This window comes from Penicillium roqueforti (assembly GCF_015533775.1).
Source record: "Penicillium roqueforti strain LCP96 04111 chromosome Unknown scaffold_03, whole genome shotgun sequence".
In the NCBI taxonomy this organism is placed as follows: domain Eukaryota; kingdom Fungi; phylum Ascomycota; class Eurotiomycetes; order Eurotiales; family Aspergillaceae; genus Penicillium; species Penicillium roqueforti.
In genome coordinates, this window is record NW_024067567.1 from 996,326 (window position 1) to 1,016,627 (window position 20,302).

The following is a 20,302-nucleotide window of genomic DNA, read 5'->3' on the forward strand; positions in this document are numbered from 1 at the left end:
ATGTTAGGAAGAGAATGAGGGTATAAACTTTTTTAGTTTTATTCGTGGCCTCATAGACCAATCTTATCCCCCCCATGGCTCTCGCTTTCAATCCATACAGACGTTCCAAGCGCGACACACAGACTAGAACCGATCGATGAACGGGATAAAGAAACAATACATGACAGGAGCGACACGCTTATTCCTCATCATCCTCAGCCTCGTCGTTGACGACGTTGTAGAAGCGGAGCTCGTAGACACCCTTGGAGGTGGAGACGACACGGAGCCAGTCACGGAGCTGCTGCTTCTTGAGGTACTTCTTGGTGCTGAATTGAAGAAAAGGAAATGGTCAGCAAAATTATAGTCCAACCTATCGGGAGGCATCCCGGGAAATAGATAAACTCACAGGTACTTCAGGTAGCGGCCGGAGAAGGGGATGTGGGCAACAACCTCGATTCTGCCCTCGCCAATCTGGGAGATCACGACGTTTTCACCGAGGTTGCCGACGCGGCCCTCGACCTTGATGCGGTCGTGGAGGAACTTCTCGAAGGCAGAGACATCGAAGATCTTGTCGCTAGCAGGCTGGGAAGCGTTGATAACGAACTTCTGGGTAACCTTCTGGGCCTTGCGACCACGAGCCTATACCACATGGAATCAAATTAGCCTACTGCTCCATAATGTCGATCCCCGGTGGTAGTCTCGCAGATTCGGTTGCGACAACATGGGAGACTCGATAGATTTTTCAATACCGAGTTTCACAGTGTTGTCGAAGACGAGCCCGCAGAGACTCCGGTGGGGGGAACAGCAAAGCGATTTGGACTTCAACGTACAGCAGCGGGAGCCATTGTTAATGGATTGGGGGGAGATGAATTTTGGGGGATTGGGAAAGGTCGCAAAGAGGTGAATATCCTGCGCCGGCGAGAGAGTGGTCAAGACAACTTCCTAAATTTCGCGGTGGAGCCAATGTTGGTTAGCAAAAATTCACGGCCAGAGGTGTGTTGCGCTAGGCTCAATTGGGATATAGGGTAGGGCAAGGATCAATGAGTCAGCTGGGTGAGTCAGCATAACTATCGCTTAGCCTGAGCAGGTACATCCCCGGAGTCTCGGGATCATTATCCCCGATTGGATCGCTTAATTTCGCTGGTGATAGACCCACATCGATTTGTGTATAAGAAGGTGTCCCTGCCCCCAGATGTTCCTCTTCTTTTCTTTCTTCTTCAGCTCTCTTTGCCTATTGGCTTAGATCAAGTGTAGTATCTGTTCTTTTCAGTTTAATCTCTGAAAGTTTCCGTCCAGGAAACACTTTGATTATTCCTATTTTTGGATCCCGCGACTTGGCCCCTGTGCTTGCGCATGCCTCGTTGCACAGTGTCATTGGGCTTACACTACCCCCGATCGACACGAACTCTTTTTCATCAACTGCTCGGCTAGTCCGGGCACTTGGAGAAGAAGTCATAGATTGGGCTCTTATCTTGTAAAATTTGTCTCTTAAATTAGTATCAGAAAATACAACCAGAAAGAATCAACCTAGGAGACTTTCTCGGCCAGCTGCCTTCGGCATCATTGGCTTCTTTGACTTTTAGATTGATCGGCTACTACGGAGTAGACCCTGGGGTATTGAAATATCTCAAACTGCGATGCTCTTGTTTTTCTCTTAGTTGAATAGACGCTAACTGTTAGCTGTCATCGGTAGAAGGCGTCCTACACTGTACTTGCCTAATCGGATACCGAGGCGCGTGGATTAGACCCATGCACATCTACACCAACTGCACAACAGACTAAACAGTCTAGACAAGGCGTTACCTTGTATATCTCCAGCTGTGATATATGTTGTAGTTCATAGAATGCGTCCTACAGTGTAGTACTTAGCCCAAGATGCCTAGGTGAGGCGCCTGGATGAGGTCATACACAGCCTAACCTTAGAATAATCACCGTGATATTTCTAACATAGCGCACTGAGAAATAAACAGAACAGTCTAGGCAACACCCCAGTTATACAACATTGTCCAGAACAGCCAAAGTGGTCACATGACACAATAGCTTCGATCGCGGGGCCCAATCGATAAGCCTTTCATTTCTCCCATCGCGCGAACTCTTATCGACACAAAACCAGCCATCGTTATGGGTTCAATTGTCCTCCCTCACCTGCAAACAGCCTGGCATGTGGACCAGGCTATACTCTCTGAGGAAGAACGCCTGGTGGTGATCCGATTCGGGCGAGATCATGATCCCGACTGTGAGTGCTATCTACGTACATTGCCACCGTCCCTGGCTAATCCATTCTCCCAGGTATCCGCCAAGATGAGCTCCTCTACAAAATCGCCGAGCGGGTAAAGAGTGAGTGACCGAGATACCCCAACAGTAAACCGAAAGGATCTAACCAGCCTACCCCAGACTTCGCTGTCATTTACCTATGCGACCTTGACCAAGTCTCGGACTTCAACCAAATGTACGAGCTTTATGACCGGATGACGATCATGTTCTTTTACCGCAACAAGCACATGATGTGCGATTTCGGCACAGGAAATAACAACAAGTTGAACTGGGTGCTGGAGGACAAGCAGGAGTTGATCGACATCATCGAGACGATATACAAGGGCGCCAAGAAGGGCCGTGGTCTGGTGGTCAGCCCCAAAGGTACATTCAATATCCATCCTAGAATAGAAACACCTTTCGCTAACAACTGACTTTTCGCAGATTACTCGACCAGATACCGATACTAAGCATTGCCTCCATCGCTGCGTGATTACCCTGGCACCGGCCAGTGTATGTATCGCTTCCTTACGACATCTACGACGAACACTAGACTTGATCTGGCAACAATAAAATATGCAAATATGGTCATGGTTCTGGCGTTCTTTTTTGTTTCTGCGGAGGAGTCTCTTTTGCAATCGTTTTGATCGGGGGTAGACACAAGTCACATACAAGCCTCATTCTTTGTGGGATCCAAATCTCTAACAAGAAGCTGAAAATCCTCCAAAGCTTTATTATCGTTTCGTGGGTGGTAGCTGTAGGCTGCGTCGTAAATCATGGTAAAAGAAAAGTGCCTCAGATCACTTTACTCTGGAGGAAGTATCCTCCGACAGTAAAATATATTTAAAAAAGCAATATCAAATCTCATCATATCATTTTCGATGTAAGCAAATAATTGCGTTGTTTTGTGCACGCTATCCTCTTTTTCAACGTGGATTTTGACGTAGCGCACTTCTAACACCACACCTTCCTTCAACTTTTTCAAATATCTATCTACAATCACAACCAAGCGACAAAATGATTGATCAACGCATTTTCGAGAATCTCCAGGCGAAGATCGACGAGGAGAGCACTGTCCGGGATGTAAGTCATACCAAAGCGTGTCCTGACTTCGGTGAATTCTTCGCGCGCCAAGCCTACACCGGAACAAGACCCTTGAGCTAGGAACACCGACAGGTAGCTAACAATATTGAATAGGAACTAAATGAGATTGTCCGCACACTCGCCAGAAGAGGTATGCTCTACAATGCGTGACTTTCCAGGTGCCTGCCCCTGTCCGGACGGCACCCCCGGGATTGAAGCTGAACATGAGGACTGATATTGAATGCTACAGGGCGTTCCACACAGGCTATCCTGTCACGGGCCCATTCTACGCCCGCTGATCAGTGTAAGTATCCATTATCTATCTGTGGTCTGATGAGAGGATTGGGGTATCATCCTTTGGATCAACTGCTTCTCTTTTCTTCACCGTACAACGTTCAAATTCCCACACTTTTCCCATAGGCAGAATTCCACACTAATCCTCTATTCTTCGTGAACCGTCTTGCTGACTTCTACAATAGTGAAGCCCGTGCTTGACGATGTCACTAAGGAAATCCTTGCCCAAAAGGAAGAGATTGCTCGTCTGAAGGCCGTGGCAGATCAACATCCCTTCTACAAGTACAACGGGCTATGGACCCGTGAGCTGCAAAACCTGGTTTGTGTTCTGAAATTCAATGTCGGAAGACTGATGCTGATCCAATCTATCAGGTCGCCTCTATTGAGCTTTGCGCATGGCTGGGAGGACTGCAAGAGCACAAGGGACCTAGCTCAACATCTTTCATGACTATCGATGATGTGGGCAAATTCCTGGACAGTACGTTTTGTTTATCTCTTTCTATGATGAGCACCACGGGTGCTGTATGTATACATTAATTACAATAATACTAACTAGCATTTCTTTGATCAGTTCCTGTCAACTTAAAGGAGCAGGATGCCTTCCACCTGACGATTGAGGATTACCTACTGGCACTGATTGCCATGGTTGAGGAACTGGTTCGTTTCCCAAATCTCAGAGCTTTTCTGTCTGTTCACAGCTAATTTGTTCCAGGCTCGCTTGGCTGTCAACTCAGTCACTCTGGGTGATTACACCCGTCCCATGCAGATTGGCATCTTCGTCAAGGAAGTTTTCGCTGGGTTCCAGCTCCTAAACTTGAAGAACGATATCTTGCGCAAGCGCAGCGACGGTATCAAGTACAGCGTACGTTCAAAACATGACAGCGTCTATTTCGCCGTTTAAATTTCTAATTTGTGTGGCAATACAGGTCAAGAAGGTCGAGGATGTGGTCTACGATCTGTCGCTACGAAATCTGATTCCCAAGGGTGGTTCCTCTGCTTAATTTAGGGCATCATGGGCCATCGGGCATACCACCAAGTCGGGCCTCATGTTAAGGAGAATTGGATATAGATCCAATGAACTGATCTGGTGAATTTTACAAAACAGGTGTCCAAGAGCTTTGAAACTGGGATATGAATTACTATTACTGCTCGGTTTGATTTCCATCGGAGACCGAAATCGTAAACCGAAAAGGAGTATGTCACAAGCAGAAGCACCAGAATATAGATACAATGAAACAGATGAAGGTATCACCACAATAATTCAGAAAATAACACCTCAAGCACAGCCTTACGACAGCTTAGCCTGCTCAGCACCAGCCTCACTCTTCTTCAACGAAGCAAGAGTGCCCTCCTTTTTTGCCTTCTCAATCTCCTTAACAATTGTATCTTGAAGTCCCTCGGGCTTGGTAAGGGAAGCCCAGCGGTGCACAACCTTTCCATCGGCGGAGACAAGGAACTTCTCAAAGTTCCACTTGACGCGCTTCATGCCCATGATCCCAGGCTGCTGCTCCTTCAGGAAAGTCCACACGGGTGCAGCGTTGGCGCCGTTCACGTCCAGTTTTCCAAGCACGGGGAAGGTAACGCCGTAGTTGAGCTGACAGAAAGACTGGATCTCATCGTCCGAGCCGGGATCCTGGCTGCCGAACTGGTTGCACGGGAATCCGAGGACGGTGAAGTCATCGGGGTACTGGGCCTTCAGGTCCTGGTAAAGTTTCTCCAAGCCTTCAAACTGGGGCGTGAATCCGCATTTCGAGGCTGTGTTGACAACTAGCACGACCTTGCCATTCAGGGAGGAAAGAGGAAAGGGTGCGCCCTTTTCTGTTCGTATGCGGGGTTTGGTTAGCGATTAGGTTCTTCGCAGCTTATATTTGGGGTATGATGAGGGAAGAATATTGGCAGTTACACCACGTGAATTGTACGTACTATCAAGAGGCTCAAAGTCGAAGAACGATGTAGCAGACGACATGGTTGCTATTTGACGGAAAATAGGGAAGGTAACAGGGAAGTGTCTCTGGAGTGTCCGCGGGGATAAATGGGATGACGTCGTTGATAAAGTTGACCGGAGAGACTTGGCAGAATGTGATAGAGTAGACATTTGCGAACACGCGAACATGACTTTCTTCTTGTATTCTCCTGATAATGAATTGACCTCGGTTGGTTCAATTTCTTACCAATTGGCCCTGGGCTGGCCACGGGGTATCCAAGGAGCCGACGGAATAGGAAGTCGTCCGAGCCGATTGTTGATTGGGTTGTCTCCTGATTTATGTTCGTGAGTCACCTGATTGGTTCAAAAGCAGTACATTTATGCAGTACATAACATTATTCCAAATCATTGCTGACTGTAATCAATCCATGGATGCAATCTAGCCCTGGAGAGTCAAGATTTTTATTAAGATGCATTAAGATGTCACTAGCAGCCATTCAATATATGTGATATTTATTTGATCGGATATATGGCGGGACTCAGTGACCTGTGTGTCTATGTACTACTAGTATATGCGTAGGTGATCAAGGCATGCAGGTGGACCTGACATCGATCCAAAACATATGTTGTACACACCGGATTTGAGGCCGCGCGACATGGCTTTCCCTTTCCGCTTTAGTGCTGACCTGTTTACCCCTAGCCGCTTTTTGCTCACTGAGTAACTAAAACTGATCACGCGCCTGAGTATTACATAAGTTCAAGGGCTTGCCTGAGCAAAAGTTGGAGAGCAGCTAGTTAACTAGTTAACCAAGTCAGCAGCTTACCTTAATAAAATGCACCACGCTAGCCCTATCCCAATGCAGTCGTTTACCCAGTATCGTTCTTGTTGGCGGGGGGCTGTTCCGTTTTGTTCAGAAAGGTCGATCACGGCAGAGGATGCGGAAAGCGCGATCCCAGGGACGTATCATCCTCGTCTAGACTTGTTGCAGGTGTAATTTCGACGTGGCTTTCGACGACAGTCAAGGCGTGGCTGCTGCTGGCTGAGCTGACATCGGAAATCGGTGCTGTATGAAGGCTGGTGCGCAAATGCTCGACAACGGATACATTGGGTGTCTCCAAACGATCCCCTAGACTGGCGATATAGAATTGGTCAATCAATGCGTCGCCCAACTCGTCGAGAATGATTGACTTCTTGGCGTTTGTACCGCGATCCAACTCTTGGCTTTGCGAACAGGTCGAGTTCGCTTCTTCTTCCAGGGAGTGATATGAGGGTCGTGGATTGCATTGAATCAGGTGTGTTCATAATGATGGGTTGTACAGGCATGTCAGGGAATGAAGATTGTGAAAGCATCATGTCAAAGCCAAGGGTGCGATATTGAGGAAAGGGAAGAAGAAAAAGAGACAGACTTGACAGAATTGAATAGTAAGATTGGCAAGCACAGCCATGGAGGTTTACACAGCATGACACCTCCAGCGTCAACCCTTTCATTTCTACGTTTGTATGTCCTAGAGTATTCCAGAGGACATTGCGGAATATTACTCATACCCCTATTCCGAGGTAGGTAATGGAAGATCGGAAAGAATGCTTGGTTCCTGTCACAGATAGAAACGATGACATTAGTACGCCTAGATTGTGATTAACGTTGTAGGTCAAGCATCAAAGTGGGTGTTGGAACATTTAATTTTGATACTACTGATGTGAATGAGAACATACTGGTAGCCTATTGCACTAAACACGATCCTATCTACCGAACTGCTCTTCCTCGACCCCTTCCGCAGGCGACTTTCTGCGCCGCCAATCGGTGAGCGCGTTCTTCTAAAACCCTCTTCTGTACTTGTCTCGGTGTTTCTCCATTTCCGTTGACAATTCCTTCAGATGCCCGGAAGTCAATAGCATTTGAATGATCTTATCCTGTGCATTCTTGAGGCGCATAGGAAGTTGCTCAAGACTAGTAGGGTCATCCCGTTTCCGAACCATTGTACCCTTCATCACTTCGTGCAGGGGGGTACTCCCTTCCTTGTCAACTGCATTCACATCTGTACCGTGACTCAAAAAGTGTCGGATAGCATCGGCTTGATCGAAGTTCTTTACGAGATAGTGAAGAGCTGTACAGCCACAGTCATCCTTCTCGTTGACACCAAGTTGCTGGAGTAATTGGTCTATAAAGGTCGAGCTGATTGGCTCCAGCCAAGCAAGGCTGCATAATTTTTGCAGAATATTTCGTCCAGCCTCGTCACATCGCCGCGCATCAGCTCCGTGTTTCAGTAGAAGCCTGGTAATCCCTTCCATGTGTGTCAGACCACTGGGAATGAGTTGGTGAGAATCGATTAGCTCTCCAAGAGAACTGACCCCAGAATTATTTCGCGAGTTGAGCATATCTGAACAATCCCGAGCAGCTTCCAGAAGTATGCTTATGGCCTCAATATTTGCCCCATTACCTGTGTTGTTTTTGGCTGCGTAATGGAAGACTGTAGCGCCAAGCTTGTTTCGAGCGTGAAAAGTATCCGGGTTGGAATCAAGGAGTAACTTGACACTAGCTACCATCCGCGACGTGATCTTATAAGAGTCGATTGTATCCACGTGAGTTCCTGCCACGGCCCAATGTAGCGGGATTCGTCCCTCATCATCGACGATAGACACCCTATTTGTATTTTTCCAGGTAATCGATGCTCAAACAAAGCTTTGATGGCTTCGGCATTTCCATACAATGCAGCAATGTGTAATGGTGTTGTTTTTTCCGCTTTCTCTATAGCAAAGCTATTGCCGCCATGCCATCTCTGGAATGCATGAGGATCTGCTCCTTTGGAAATAAGACGTGAGACTAGATTGTAGCTTGCGTAGGAGACAGCTTCACCGAGTACAGTTCCAGGTAGAACATTAGTGTAGGCGCATTCGTCCTTTAGTAGTTGTTTGTCATTTTCCTCATTCGTTTCGTCTTCCATCTCCATAGGGCAGTTCATGTTCAGAAGCCAACCAATAAATGGTTATATACGCGCCCAACGCTGATCGAGATTTGGTCTTGGAAGCGCTTCATTTCCTTCATCTTGTGCTTGCATCATCATAGTGCCCACTTCTTTCAGGCCCTCGGCTGCTCTGAAAAGCGCTGTGTGACCTTCTGAATCCCGATCTTCCAATGTCCCTGACGAGGGATTATGGTTCATCAACCAGAGCACCATCTCTTGGTTACCAATTGCACAAGCCTCTACAACAGGAGAGACATGATGGCTTTTGATGTAGTCTTGCAAGGGCTGTGTCAAGCTTGTATCCAAGGACTAGATCTGTACGAGCTCACGCAGAATATCGAAATTGTCGTTGTAGATGGCAATGTGTAACGGATTGCTTTCATCGAATTCGTAATTTTTCCAGAACACATAGGTATGAGGACAATCGTTATACGACTTCAGAGCTGCCGAATCGTTTCGTGAGATGATTTGGGAAAGTAGACCTTGGTGGGGCGATTCATAGACCTGTGATCCATCTGAGTCAACAAAGACGGTGGATGGATTCGAATCATAATGCGGTCGATGGAAGTCAGTGTAAGGCATCTCTTATGTTCCGAACAGGTAAAGTAGCGCTGAAGATTTTTGGGGAAACAGAAAGGTGGAAAATGGAGGGTCTTGATGTCTTGGCAGTTAACTACGCTGACTAGATTGTCAGTTTTCAGGACAATCCCCATTCGGGTATTGGGTGACCACGGCTAGACAAAAACTGTTGCGAAACGAAAATTTTGAAGAAAGCGTCAATTGTTTTTTATTTTTATCCCCTAATAACGCCTAAAGAAAATCATAGAAAATCCTAATACTCAATCGATTTCACTGGTTTTAAGTTCTGGGGAAAAAATAAGGCAAAGAAGAAAACACATTTGAGAGTTATAGAAGTGCCAAAGACACCTTGAAGCTTTGTACACGAAACATCGATCAATAATCATGAAAAATCCCGAAAAATGACCAACATGCGGGAAGAAACGACATAATATGAGGCATATCGAGTTGACTAAGTATGCCCAACAGTGTTCTCTGCGGTACCGGCAGCACCAGAGACAAGGCTTTCGCCGGTACCAACGGCACTGCCAGCGATGGCAATACCGCTATTGGCAAGGCTTGGGATGGTCTCGACGGTCTCGCCAAGTGCGGCGGTATCGTCACGCTTGAGGGCACGAGCCAGGCCACCGGCTTTGGATTCTTGGATAATGGCAGGAACAGCGCTTCCTAAAGTGCTACCAACAAGGTCGTTGAGCTGGCGCTTCGTAGCGGAGCCGGCAACCGCATTCTCGGCAGTACCAGCAGCACCAGAGACAAGGCTTTCACCGGTACCAACGGCACTGCCAGCGACAGTAACAGCGCTATTGGCCAGGCTTGGGATGGTCTCGACAGTCCCACCGAGGGCAGCGGTATCGTCACGCTTGAGAGTGCCAGGTAGGCCGTGAGTGGCTGAGGTAATGGGCGCAGCAATCTTAGGAGCAGAGCCTGTGACACCACCAACCGCACCCTCGATGCTAGAAAAGGTACCCTCGACATTGCCAAGGACGGGAAGAGCGGTGGAGTAGCATAGGCTAGAAAGGATGATTGAAACGGTCAATCCAGTGAACTTCATTGTTTCGATGTGGGTGGAGTCTCGGGTGAAAAGAGTGAATTGGTGTGTAGGAAGTGTACAGGTAGAAGAAGAGTGACTGAAAGTGAATGAATGACTTGTGTATAGAAATTGACACACATTTGGATGGAAATGCCGGGTTATATACAATTCACTGGGTTTGTTTTGGCAGTGCCCCGCACGATTGTTGAGAGCCCCTCGCATTTGGGGTTATTAGGACCGATGTTTTGACTGTAGTTGGTATTGTCCATTAAGGTACTTGATTAGCACGACTGGCGCTAACGGGCTGCAGTTTAGAAAGCCGCGCAGATAGTTTCATTTCACCGGAGATTGCGCGAAACAAGGGATGTATGTGCCTACATGGCCTCGAGTTAGGATGAGTAGCAGGTCTTAGTTTAGTGGTGTAGATGAATAAGTTTCAGCAAGGTTGGGCCGGATAAAGCAGGCTGATAAACTGTAGAAGCTTGTTCTTCTTTGCAGGATATTTGGGGTGACTATCTCACAGCCTCATAGTTACAGAGAATATTGCGTGGGAGATTCAGCATGGTCTATTCGAACTTGTGGAATCAAGTCAAATATTGCTCCATCAGAGTAAGAATAATACCACAACACCCGGAACTCTCGAAGTTCAAGTGAGGGGTGTATATTGATTGACGGTAGGCTCAGGCAAGGGTCATTATATGGGGCCCCAAATTTGTGTCGATCACCGCATTCCCAGGGGTACTGAATCGTGAATGGAACACTTTGGCTTCGAAACAAATACAGTTCATCGTCCGAGGGATGTCCTTGCATTGAATCTGCATGAGCCACAGCCTCTGCCGAGATTGTAGCAGCCACCCTGCCCTTGGTACTTGATGGCATGTGGAGGCACACCATGTTGGAAGTGGAAGTGGAAACCGAAGACCATCTATGTTGTTTTTTGAAGTTTCTTTTTTGATTCAGCAACTGTCTTCTATTACAGAAACAAAGCAATGCAGTAGACGTCATTCAGGTAGATTGTGATCCCAGGATCATCGGAGATGACTGGTCGAGTGTTGTACCGTCACAACCATTGAACATGATAGGCACCATCGAGAATATTCAACATGAAGCAAATTTCGTCAAGAAGCCGCTGTATTGAGCAGATGTTGTGTTAAGAAAATGCAGCTTGGAGGCCCTAACTGCATATTCTGTACCAGATAGGTCACTCAATCTCAGGCAGTGTTAGAGAGCAGCGGCTTGAACATCACCTTTCAGTGCGATGGTTTGTTTTAGGTTGATACCGCAGTGACCATCACGAGGATGATATACCGGCCCTCGTTACCTAAATGGAAGTAGAGGGGCGCATGAGTGCTTTGTTCTTGGGCTCGTTTATCCACATGAATCAATTACTCGCCAAACATATAATTTGACATGGGAATGTGCAATCAGGAGGCAAAGCTGAAGACGGGGTACGAACTGGAGAGGAGATGTATGAGATGTATGAGATGTGAGCTAATAATGAGTGATGTTGATGTTGATGTTTGTGGTGTTTGCGACGTTTGTGAAGTTTGTGGTGTTTATATTGTTTGTTTGTTGTGGTTGCCATGTTTTGGAATGCGGAAGGCAGACAATTGAATGCCTGAGGCCAAGGCGTTGTCACGTCAACGGCTGCAACTAGGCCCAAACAGGTAAGGCACAACATAACAGTGGCATGGCAGCTGCCCCAAACATCATGAACTCGGACTTTGTGTTGATTTCCTTCTTCTCCAATCCCCTCACCTGTACAGGCTTTTTGCATCCAGGCTTTCATTTCCTCTTTATCCTTAACATTCTATGCTCATAGATCTCCTTCCCTCAGTTTGATCATGAACGTTTAGGTCTGACTTTTACCGCGACTATTTTCTTACCATTGGCTTCGCCATCTTCCGAGTCACCCCAAAACAACATCAGGACCTGCAACGGTACCATATTGATTCGCCTTCGCTCCAGCGTTCCACAATCACTGCAGATCTAGGCGGCTGTCAACAAACAACCCCCAATATGACTACCGACTTCAATCACGGCGGGCAGATGATCGAGTACATCCAAGGTTGGTACAACGTTCTTCGGACAATTTGAATGTCTTTTACCTAGTATAGAGAGCTAAGAAAAACTACCACCTAGATCGCCTATACCTTGCATCTTATGATTCTGCTCCCAGCTCCAGAACCCCGTTTCCCTTCCATCAGGGCGCACCTAAATCCCCAAGCAAGCGAGCACGTGCCCAGCCCGCCACTCCAAGCAAGCGCCGCTCTCCTGTCTACTTCACTATCGATGACACCCTTCTTTACAATGCCTTTCACGCTGATTTCGGCCCACTCCACATTGGTCACCTCTACCGATTTGCCGTGCTTTTCCATGAGATTCTTGGCGACCCAGCCAACAGCGACCGCCCAGTAGTCTTCTATAGCAAGACTGATTCCCGGAGTCGCGCCAATGCGGCCTGCCTTGTTGCATGCTATATGGTCATGATTCAATCTTGGCCACCTCATTTGGCTTTAGCACCCATCGCACAGGCAGACCCCCCTTACATGCCTTTCCGAGATGCTGGATACAGCCAGGCAGATTTTATTTTGAATATTCAAGATGTCGTTTATGGAGTCTGGAAGGCTAAGGAGCAGTCTCTTTGCGGACTTCGCGACTTCAATCTCGAGGAGTAAGTGCCACTGGTTATACTGCCGAAGATTGAGTACTGATTTTGTTCAATAGGTATGAGAAATTTGAGCGAGTCGACATGGGTGACTTCAACTGGGTTACGCCGGATTTCCTTGCCTTTGCATCCCCTCAGCAGGAGCCCGTGGCACCCATTCCTGTCAGCACCCCCGAATACAACGCATTGCCCACAACCATCTCGGAAATCTCTTCCTCGAAGCTTTCTATGCCATTCAAGAATGTTCTGGCCCATTTCCACCAGCGGAACGTCGGTCTCGTTGTACGACTCAACTCAGAGCTCTACTGCCCGTCTTATTTCACCGCAATGGGAATCGCCCATATTGACATGATTTTCGAGGATGGCACGTGCCCTCCCCTGCAGCTTGTCAGACGGTTTATCAAGATGGCTCATGAGATGATAACTACCAAGAAGAAGGGTATCGCAGTTCATTGCAAGGCAGGCTTGGGCCGTACGGGCTGCTTGATTGGCGCTTACCTGATCTACAAGTATGGATTCACCGCCAATGAAGTAATTGCCTTCATGAGATTCATGCGACCCGGTATGGTCGTTGGACCTCAGCAGCACTGGCTCCACCTCAACCAAGGTGCCTTCCGTGAATGGTGGTTTGAGGATAGCATGCGCGAGAAGCTAGCACAGTCCATACCTGTTACTCCCCGAGTGTCGACTAAGAAGCGCACTAGTAACGGGGTTGTCTCCACCCCACCAAACAATAGTCACTCCAAACGCGCAGCCCTTGGAGAGATTGATCACAATGAAGCTGCAACTTACCCGGACCAGGATCTTCCTGCACCAACTCCTGGCCAGCCTCGCAAGTCACACCGAAAGGACTCGCGTCACCATCCTTATTCCCGAACTGTCTCCGGATCTCTCGCTGTTGAAACCGAGCAGCGCAGCCATCGCAGTCACAGGAAGAGCAACGAGAGCAGTGAGAGCGAAGAAGAGATTCAGCTCCGCCGATTAGCCCAGCGATCATCTAGATCTCCTGTTGCCTCACCCACATCACGGTCTATCAGTTACTCTGCTACCGTCACAGCCAGCTACACCCTCGCAGAAGACAACCACAAGGATCAGGAAAACTGGGCTGACCACTCTGTACCCAAGACTCCTGTGACCCGTAAGAGCGGCGCTGCCCCAATTTCGGTTAGCAAGATTCGCTCCAGCCCTCGCAGGGCAACGGAAAACACCCGCAGCGAGTCTCGCGGTGTTCGTAAGCCTAGTGGCCGTATTGGTAGCAATACCATCAGCCCCGCACGGGCAATCAAGACCATCCACTAAACGTCCTGCTCTCTTCTTTCGCCCCAAGGAACTGTGCAAGTTTCCTCGAGGCGCTTCTTCCATTCTTCTCGTCCCATCCGGGCAATACTTCTGCATACCCCTTTTCCGTGATGCATCTGGATGCTTTTAATGTTGGAGTTTGCAAATCTCGGTCTATTGTTGTTTTCTCGAGCGAGTACTGGTTATTATTGGGCATGTTGTGCGCGGCGTTTGGTTTTGTTGTCGAATCGTCAGATGCCTTGCAATTGGGTACCGATTCATTTCGTGCCACATGTTTTCGTCTGCGGGTTTCGCTCCTGTATGTGTCAATTCTACGTCGATATGGCAATATTGCATGAGCTCCATCAGTGGTCCCATTTCTCCCTAAACTCTTTTAATTTTGTATCCCTCGATCTAGATGGTCAGTATTATCGAATCCAGTCATCTGAGGTGGACTCTTAACTTTGTTTCGCTTCAACCGCGTTCTATATAACATCACGGACGCAACAAGATCTACATGGGGGTAAATTTGGCGTAAAAATATCATGAGTATTCCATATCTCTCGCATACGCACTATTTCATGTGTTCCAAGATCGAGACCATAGATTGTCACCCACTCGACCGTTCAATTGGTAGCGAAAAACTATATGCAGCGTTAGCACTCGTTCTACTCCCCACTAAGAAATCAAAGCTCACCTCTTGGGCCTCTTCTTCCTCGACAGCCGAGCTATCCACCTCACTTTTCCCAATAAGCCCGAGCTTCCCCTTCCTTACAAACCACCACAGCTCCCTCCGATCCCCACCCAGCTCCTCCCGCAGCACCTTACCCTTCAATTGGCGCACAAAGTCATTATACACCACTGGTTCCTCGTAGTCCACCAGTTCTTCGCGCATAGTACCGAGGCCCTCGATAACACGGTCGTAATTCGAGTGACCGAGACTGTGCGTAATCTGGGTCTCAATGATCTTAGCCATTTGCTGCACAGCGTCGTGGATTGCATCGATGTTTTCTGCTCGGGAAAGCGTTTGCTTGAACTCTGGGATTGCATTCTCGGTGGAAATTTTCGTTCGCTTTGGTTCGAGACTGAGGAGGGCGTCGACGTCCAGACCTGAGAGGGGTTTCTCTGTTTCGCGTTGGCGTTTACGGCCTTTTGTCTTTGGTGGAACTATAGAACGAAATTCGGTGGTGAGTAGGGGCTCTTCTGAATGTATGGGGTTTAAGAATAGGGTTCACCTTTCTTGACATCTGCCGTAGACATCAATTTCTCCAGATGGGACTTAGAGTTCTTGGCCATCTCTTCCGAGGGGTGTGCGAATTGGGTGAGTCGCTCTGAGGGATCAAGGACAGGATCGTAGGGATGGACAGCACGGTATCGCACGGCTGATTCGATACGGTGCAGTAATGGTGAGAATGACTCGTCAATTGGGAGATCGTCGGTGGGTTCCCTGGCTCTTTTGATTAGCTAGTTGACTGGACAATCAAGTGAACTCTACTTACCCATCATCATCAGTGGTAATAAAGTCCATGCTGTCCACGAAATTACTCATCGCATCTTTCAAAGCTGCGCTTGGGAGGTTTCGGTGTTCAGTTACCACCTTGCCAGAGACAGTTATGATCTTATCCAAAGGTGGGAACCGATATGACCGCACGTCTTCTGCAAATGGAAGCTGTACTTCAATCAAGCACTCATAGTCTGCTTCAACAGATGGAGCAAGCAATACAAGCATTGGTGGTTTGGATTCTTTGGTCACCAATCGGGCAACCGCATAGGACTCTAACTCGTACAGTGCATGGATGAGAGAAGACAACGCAAGAGACGCATTGTCATTTGCACGTTGAGGAATGATAATATTCGTGTTGGACATGTGCATGTAACGGTCATACTAGTTGACGGGATTAGCTGGTATAACACATGGGATTAGTATGAAGACACACCTGATCCTTCTGAACGAACCCGATCAGCCCCATACCAGCAAATGTTTGTAGATTTGCAACATTCTCATCAGTTTGCTCGATGGGAACTGCTGTACGTCCGTACTCGTACCCCTTGGCGAGGTCATCGCGTTCAACGTCAATCTTACCCCCTGGGGCGGTTTCGTCTGTGATCTGATATGTCCGTGATGTTCGCACTGAGCTAAGAGCGTCACCTTCACCTTCACCCTTGCCTTCAACCGGTGCTTGACTTCCGGGTTCGGTGCTGGAGCGTGGCACGAACGAGCTTGCTGAGATTGGCTTGGCGACATAAGTTCGGAAGTATCGCTCCACAGGTATAGTGATAGCTGTGTCATACTCTTCGGGATTGCCGAGCATGAGGTTGCCTTTGAAAGATGGCATGCTTTTAGTCACTTTGATGCGCGGAATATCCAATTCCGAAACAGCTTGTTCTAGCGTTCCATAAACACCTTCGCAGTCCTCAGTCAGGCTTCGGAGAAGAGTCTCGTTTTCGGCCTGAGGAGAACTTGATTAACATGAATATTGGAATACATTGAAGACGGCTTAATACCTTTCGACTGTCCTTGTCTTCTTCCTTTACACCATACTCAGCGTCATCAAAATCGGCACCACTGGATGGTATTAGCATAATGCGGAGTCATATAGACGAGGAACATACATGATCACCAACTCAATGTTGACTTCTTTCATTTTTTCGATGATACCTTCGATATTGTCATCACTCATCATACCGGTACCATTGGTCACCAGAACGATCTTGCGCTTGTATTTGTTTTTCTTGGTGTACTCAATGATCATCTGCATGGCAATGACAATAGAAGAGATGGCTTGTATAATGTCAGAAAAAGCAGCTTGATGAGATTTCATCTGTCACATACCATCGCCTCTGTTAGTATTGCTGGGTTTGATCGTCTCTCGGAGTTTCCGGATATCAGGCATGAGGACCCTGAAAGGAAATTTAGTCAAGGGACCCGACATGAAACAGTCAACTCATCAAACCACACATACTGACCAAGCCCAAAGAGGATAGAGATATTAGAGAAGTTCTCTTCTTCCAAGTTGTTGATGGTTTCTACTCCGAACATGAGACAAGGCTCCCAATGGGTACTGACTGGTAGGCTACCACTTACCATCTGTCCTGAGACCGACCACGCCAACCGTAGCCGTCTTTCGGCCGGTAGCCACCTAGGATTGTTAGTGTCCTGGTATTGAGCAAAGCCAAGTCGCATACCGTGGCGGTGATCCTATCCCAGACATACTGCATGGCCCATTCGAGATCTGTCATAGGACGGCCGTGGTGGCGCTCGCCCATAGACTGTCCCATGTCTACGATGTAAACTGTAGCCTCTTTCTCCGCCATGATGATGATGGTGATGGTGGTGTTTGGGGAAAACGGCAAGTCAAAATTGCTCGAGGCTCAAAGACAATAGGCAGACGCGTGATATTTCCATTTGCGGTTTAGACCGAAACACGAAGGCACATGACATCACACGCTGTGTTTGTCGGTTTTTGGTGGTCTGTGCGTCGTTAGAAGTCAGATACGCTTGATTGGCAGTGGAAATAATGGTTTCATTAATAATTGGGTCGTAGCGATAATTACCACTTCTTCCCCTCGTTGCGACTTCACATCAACTTTATCGCCAACTCAACTCAACTTCCCCAAGGTCATACCATATCCGAAATCATGGATCCTCGCCCCTATCACGTTCTAAGGTTTGTTTATTAGCGAACGTCATGGCTCATATGCTAATGAGTGAGGTAGCTACGGCACCCTTCTAGGGACACAGTTCTTCCAGGTGAGATCAATATCTGAACCGGACGCATGGTCGAATCGTCGCCTCTAAAAGCATTGTCTGACATATCCGAAGTCTTTTGTTGGAGGCTTCGTTGCTTTCCGCGCCCTTCCGCGGCCTCAGTTTGCTAATCTGCAAACCGCCATCTTCCCCATATATTTCTCACTGCAATCTGCGCTACCTATAGTGGTCGCCTTGACCGCTTCCCACGGGGGACAGGTATTGGGTCTGTCAGGTCTCGCTGCACCCGAGAACCGCCTTAACACTCTCTTGCCTCTGGCAACTGTGACAGTGACCGGATTGGTGAACATGTTCGTGTTGCGTCCCATCACCACCAACGTGATGCGCGAGCGCAAGCATCAAGGTGCGTTAGCTGCTGCCACCATGCTTGGGTAACATTCAATTGAATATTCTAACCTTCGCAGAAACTCGTGATGGAAAGAGGAGCTACGACCCGGCGCCCCATTCCAAGGAGATGCTGGCTCTGAACAAGAAGTTCGGCCGCGTGCATGGCATCTCAAGTTTGGTCAATTTGATCAGCCTGGTTGCTACAGTCTGGTACGGTGCTGTTCTAAGCAAGAGACTTGAGTAATTTGACATCAGCAATCAATAGCGATACTCAATAGGAGGTTCGATGCATATAGTTTTTGTGCACATCTCGTTCATTTCCATCTCCCGCTCTTGTGCCAAAGGCTATAGATACAATCTAAGCCTTTTTCTGCCTGCGCCTGTCTACTTAGGAAAGTTAAGGAGAGCAAGCTTTCTATATAAAGGAAAACATGTAAAATGACTAGTATACTGGAACATATCATTCTCAGCGACAGAGGCCACAAATGTGGCCTACTATTCTTGTACTGTATAAAAAGATCGATTGCTTTAATTTTCAAGCTAGTAATCACAGAATGGATGTTGAAGTCACCTAGAGAGTAAGAAATTGAAATACGGCCACTTCGGTCCTTCTTTGGCAGGCACACTCGATGTTGAAACCACGCAATGGAATCAATCAAAGCAACGCGAGAGCAATAAATGTTTAGGGCAAAACCAACCAATCGTTTAGGGATATTCACCTCATTGCATGCAACTTCCAGAGGCCGGCTTTGTATCCCTGAACAAAGGGCCATGCGGGGAAACGAGTCAGGTCCAGCGAATATCACCTTGTTGGGTAATATACATGGGTGAGCGCCACTGATGCAATACATAAAAGTATCTTTATTGCACTAGTAACATGCGACCATGCCAAAGGATGCCGGACTTCTGTTCGAGTCGATAGAGGATGCTGGGTATTTGAACACCCATTTGCCTCATTCATCTAGGCAACTTACGAATTCGAGATTATTTCTATCAGCAAAATCCGGAGAAATACTTGAAGGAAAAACTATCATTTTTGCCCTCGGTGATAGAACGTTCTTTATCAATACATCTAATAGATATTGCTGTTGATGGTCTTATAAATGCAGAACTGGGCTGAATTAATTAATATATCTTTCATTGATGATTTATGCATGACATATTAGATAAAATACTTGCACCGTAGTCATTCAAAAATATGTTTCTTGAGGGTCTCGACTTAGGATTAGCTGCTTCGCCTCCTGTAAAAAGTACTTAAAAGTAGTTCAGTCTCTCTGCACCTTGGATTTATCGTACCGGGTCCGTAGCCTTGTGCGTTTCCGCGATTACTCGTTGTCTCCGACAAGTTATATAAATAAATATCACACACCTAGCATGTGATAGTGCCTCGAACCCAAGAATTCGAGTTCTAGAGCACTGGTTATATGCGTCCCCAAAGCAATAACATCAATGCGTTAGTTACGGATCACAATTTCTTAACTCTCGAAGATATTTGAGACCTGGGCCGAGGCGACTATCTTCACGGAGGATGAGTGGAATGAGTTCCGAGGTCTTTCCTTCACATATGTACGCTGCCTAGTAGCGAACGACCAAGTTGTCGGGACTGACGGTGTCAAGTACTGCGTTACTAGCAGCGAATTGAACACTTTTCTGACAATGAATACGAGGACTTGGGCAAAAGTACAGGATACTCACAAACAATTACGTTGTCCGCCCCACTCTAACCCTGATGTGGTCACTGCACGGACTTCGTTGTAGTAGGAGTTCGACTTTGCAACCCCGAGTTTACACAAAGGATTAACGGAATTTGTATATAACTACCTATTGCTGGATTAGTATACATCGTACGGAGTAGATATCAGCCAAACCTAATGGGGCGTGGCTGGTACAAATTACACCTTGTGGGCCTCCACCCGTTGCAATACACCCCTGATTGGCCGAGAAACAGCCCCTTTTTAGCACTATGGATCATCACACAGGAGTGAGCTAATCAGCTTCGGGCGATCAATACGCTAGATTGTTGTTTAACCACTTAGATTATCCAACTAACGCCATTCAAAGCCGTTGCACGTTGCACGGGGATATGTACTCCAAGGAAAAAAGTACGTCCTACAGCGGCCCTCTTTACTCGAAGGAGTACTTATCCGGCTGACG

At 47.4% G+C, this 20,302-nt stretch overlaps 9 protein-coding genes across 9 annotated transcripts; 4 read left to right on the forward strand and 5 right to left on the reverse strand.

Moving 5' to 3' along the window:
* Window positions 1-178: 178 nt before the first annotated feature.
* Window positions 179-824, reverse strand: LCP9604111_2802 (60S ribosomal protein eL22; the record flags this gene model as incomplete). Its single annotated transcript, XM_039070320.1, has 3 exons — window positions 179-305; window positions 386-618; window positions 810-824. 3 exons carry the CDS (start codon window positions 822-824, stop codon window positions 179-181), a joined length of 375 nt encoding a protein of 124 aa, XP_038931554.1.
* Window positions 825-2,100: 1,276 nt separating this feature from the next.
* LCP9604111_2803 (DIM1 family thioredoxin-like protein) lies at window positions 2,101-2,702 on the forward strand (the record flags this gene model as incomplete). Its single annotated transcript, XM_039070321.1, has 4 exons — window positions 2,101-2,215; window positions 2,269-2,316; window positions 2,374-2,616; window positions 2,677-2,702. 4 exons carry the CDS (start codon window positions 2,101-2,103, stop codon window positions 2,700-2,702), a joined length of 432 nt encoding a protein of 143 aa, XP_038931555.1.
* A 547-nt stretch (window positions 2,703-3,249) lies between these two features.
* Window positions 3,250-4,610, forward strand: LCP9604111_2804 (translin; the record flags this gene model as incomplete). Its single annotated transcript, XM_039070322.1, has 8 exons — window positions 3,250-3,315; window positions 3,430-3,466; window positions 3,566-3,619; window positions 3,795-3,928; window positions 3,982-4,087; window positions 4,181-4,266; window positions 4,322-4,471; window positions 4,536-4,610. 8 exons carry the CDS (start codon window positions 3,250-3,252, stop codon window positions 4,608-4,610), a joined length of 708 nt encoding a protein of 235 aa, XP_038931556.1.
* Window positions 4,611-4,897: 287 nt separating this feature from the next.
* LCP9604111_2805 (glutathione peroxidase) lies at window positions 4,898-5,575 on the reverse strand (the record flags this gene model as incomplete). Its single annotated transcript, XM_039070323.1, has 2 exons — window positions 4,898-5,427; window positions 5,533-5,575. The coding sequence occupies 2 exons, from the start codon at window positions 5,573-5,575 to the stop codon at window positions 4,898-4,900; spliced, it is 573 nt and encodes a 190-aa protein (XP_038931557.1).
* A 1,774-nt stretch (window positions 5,576-7,349) lies between these two features.
* Window positions 7,350-8,476, reverse strand: LCP9604111_2806 (ankyrin repeat domain-containing protein; the record flags this gene model as incomplete). Its single annotated transcript, XM_039070324.1, has 2 exons — window positions 7,350-8,175; window positions 8,241-8,476. The coding sequence occupies 2 exons, from the start codon at window positions 8,474-8,476 to the stop codon at window positions 7,350-7,352; spliced, it is 1,062 nt and encodes a 353-aa protein (XP_038931558.1).
* Window positions 8,477-9,527: 1,051 nt separating this feature from the next.
* On the reverse strand, window positions 9,528-10,127 carry LCP9604111_2807 (uncharacterized protein; the record flags this gene model as incomplete). The annotated part of the gene is made up of 1 exon (XM_039070325.1): window positions 9,528-10,127. One exon carries the CDS (start codon window positions 10,125-10,127, stop codon window positions 9,528-9,530), a length of 600 nt encoding a protein of 199 aa, XP_038931559.1.
* Window positions 10,128-12,125: 1,998 nt separating this feature from the next.
* Window positions 12,126-14,073, forward strand: cdcA (phosphoprotein phosphatase CDC14; the record flags this gene model as incomplete). Its single annotated transcript, XM_039070326.1, has 3 exons — window positions 12,126-12,174; window positions 12,249-12,780; window positions 12,834-14,073. 3 exons carry the CDS (start codon window positions 12,126-12,128, stop codon window positions 14,071-14,073), a joined length of 1,821 nt encoding a protein of 606 aa, XP_038931560.1.
* A 605-nt stretch (window positions 14,074-14,678) lies between these two features.
* On the reverse strand, window positions 14,679-17,367 carry LCP9604111_2809 (ATP-dependent DNA helicase 2 subunit KU80; the record flags this gene model as incomplete). The annotated part of the gene is made up of 11 exons (XM_039070327.1): window positions 14,679-14,696; window positions 14,750-15,219; window positions 15,288-15,499; window positions 15,552-15,937; window positions 15,990-16,502; window positions 16,558-16,618; window positions 16,666-16,834; window positions 16,886-16,953; window positions 17,016-17,079; window positions 17,138-17,192; window positions 17,239-17,367. The coding sequence occupies 11 exons, from the start codon at window positions 17,365-17,367 to the stop codon at window positions 14,679-14,681; spliced, it is 2,145 nt and encodes a 714-aa protein (XP_038931561.1).
* A 324-nt stretch (window positions 17,368-17,691) lies between these two features.
* Window positions 17,692-18,392, forward strand: LCP9604111_2810 (DUF4149 domain-containing protein; the record flags this gene model as incomplete). Its single annotated transcript, XM_039070329.1, has 4 exons — window positions 17,692-17,720; window positions 17,770-17,803; window positions 17,876-18,164; window positions 18,226-18,392. 4 exons carry the CDS (start codon window positions 17,692-17,694, stop codon window positions 18,390-18,392), a joined length of 519 nt encoding a protein of 172 aa, XP_038931562.1.
* Window positions 18,393-20,302: the final 1,910 nt, after the last annotated feature.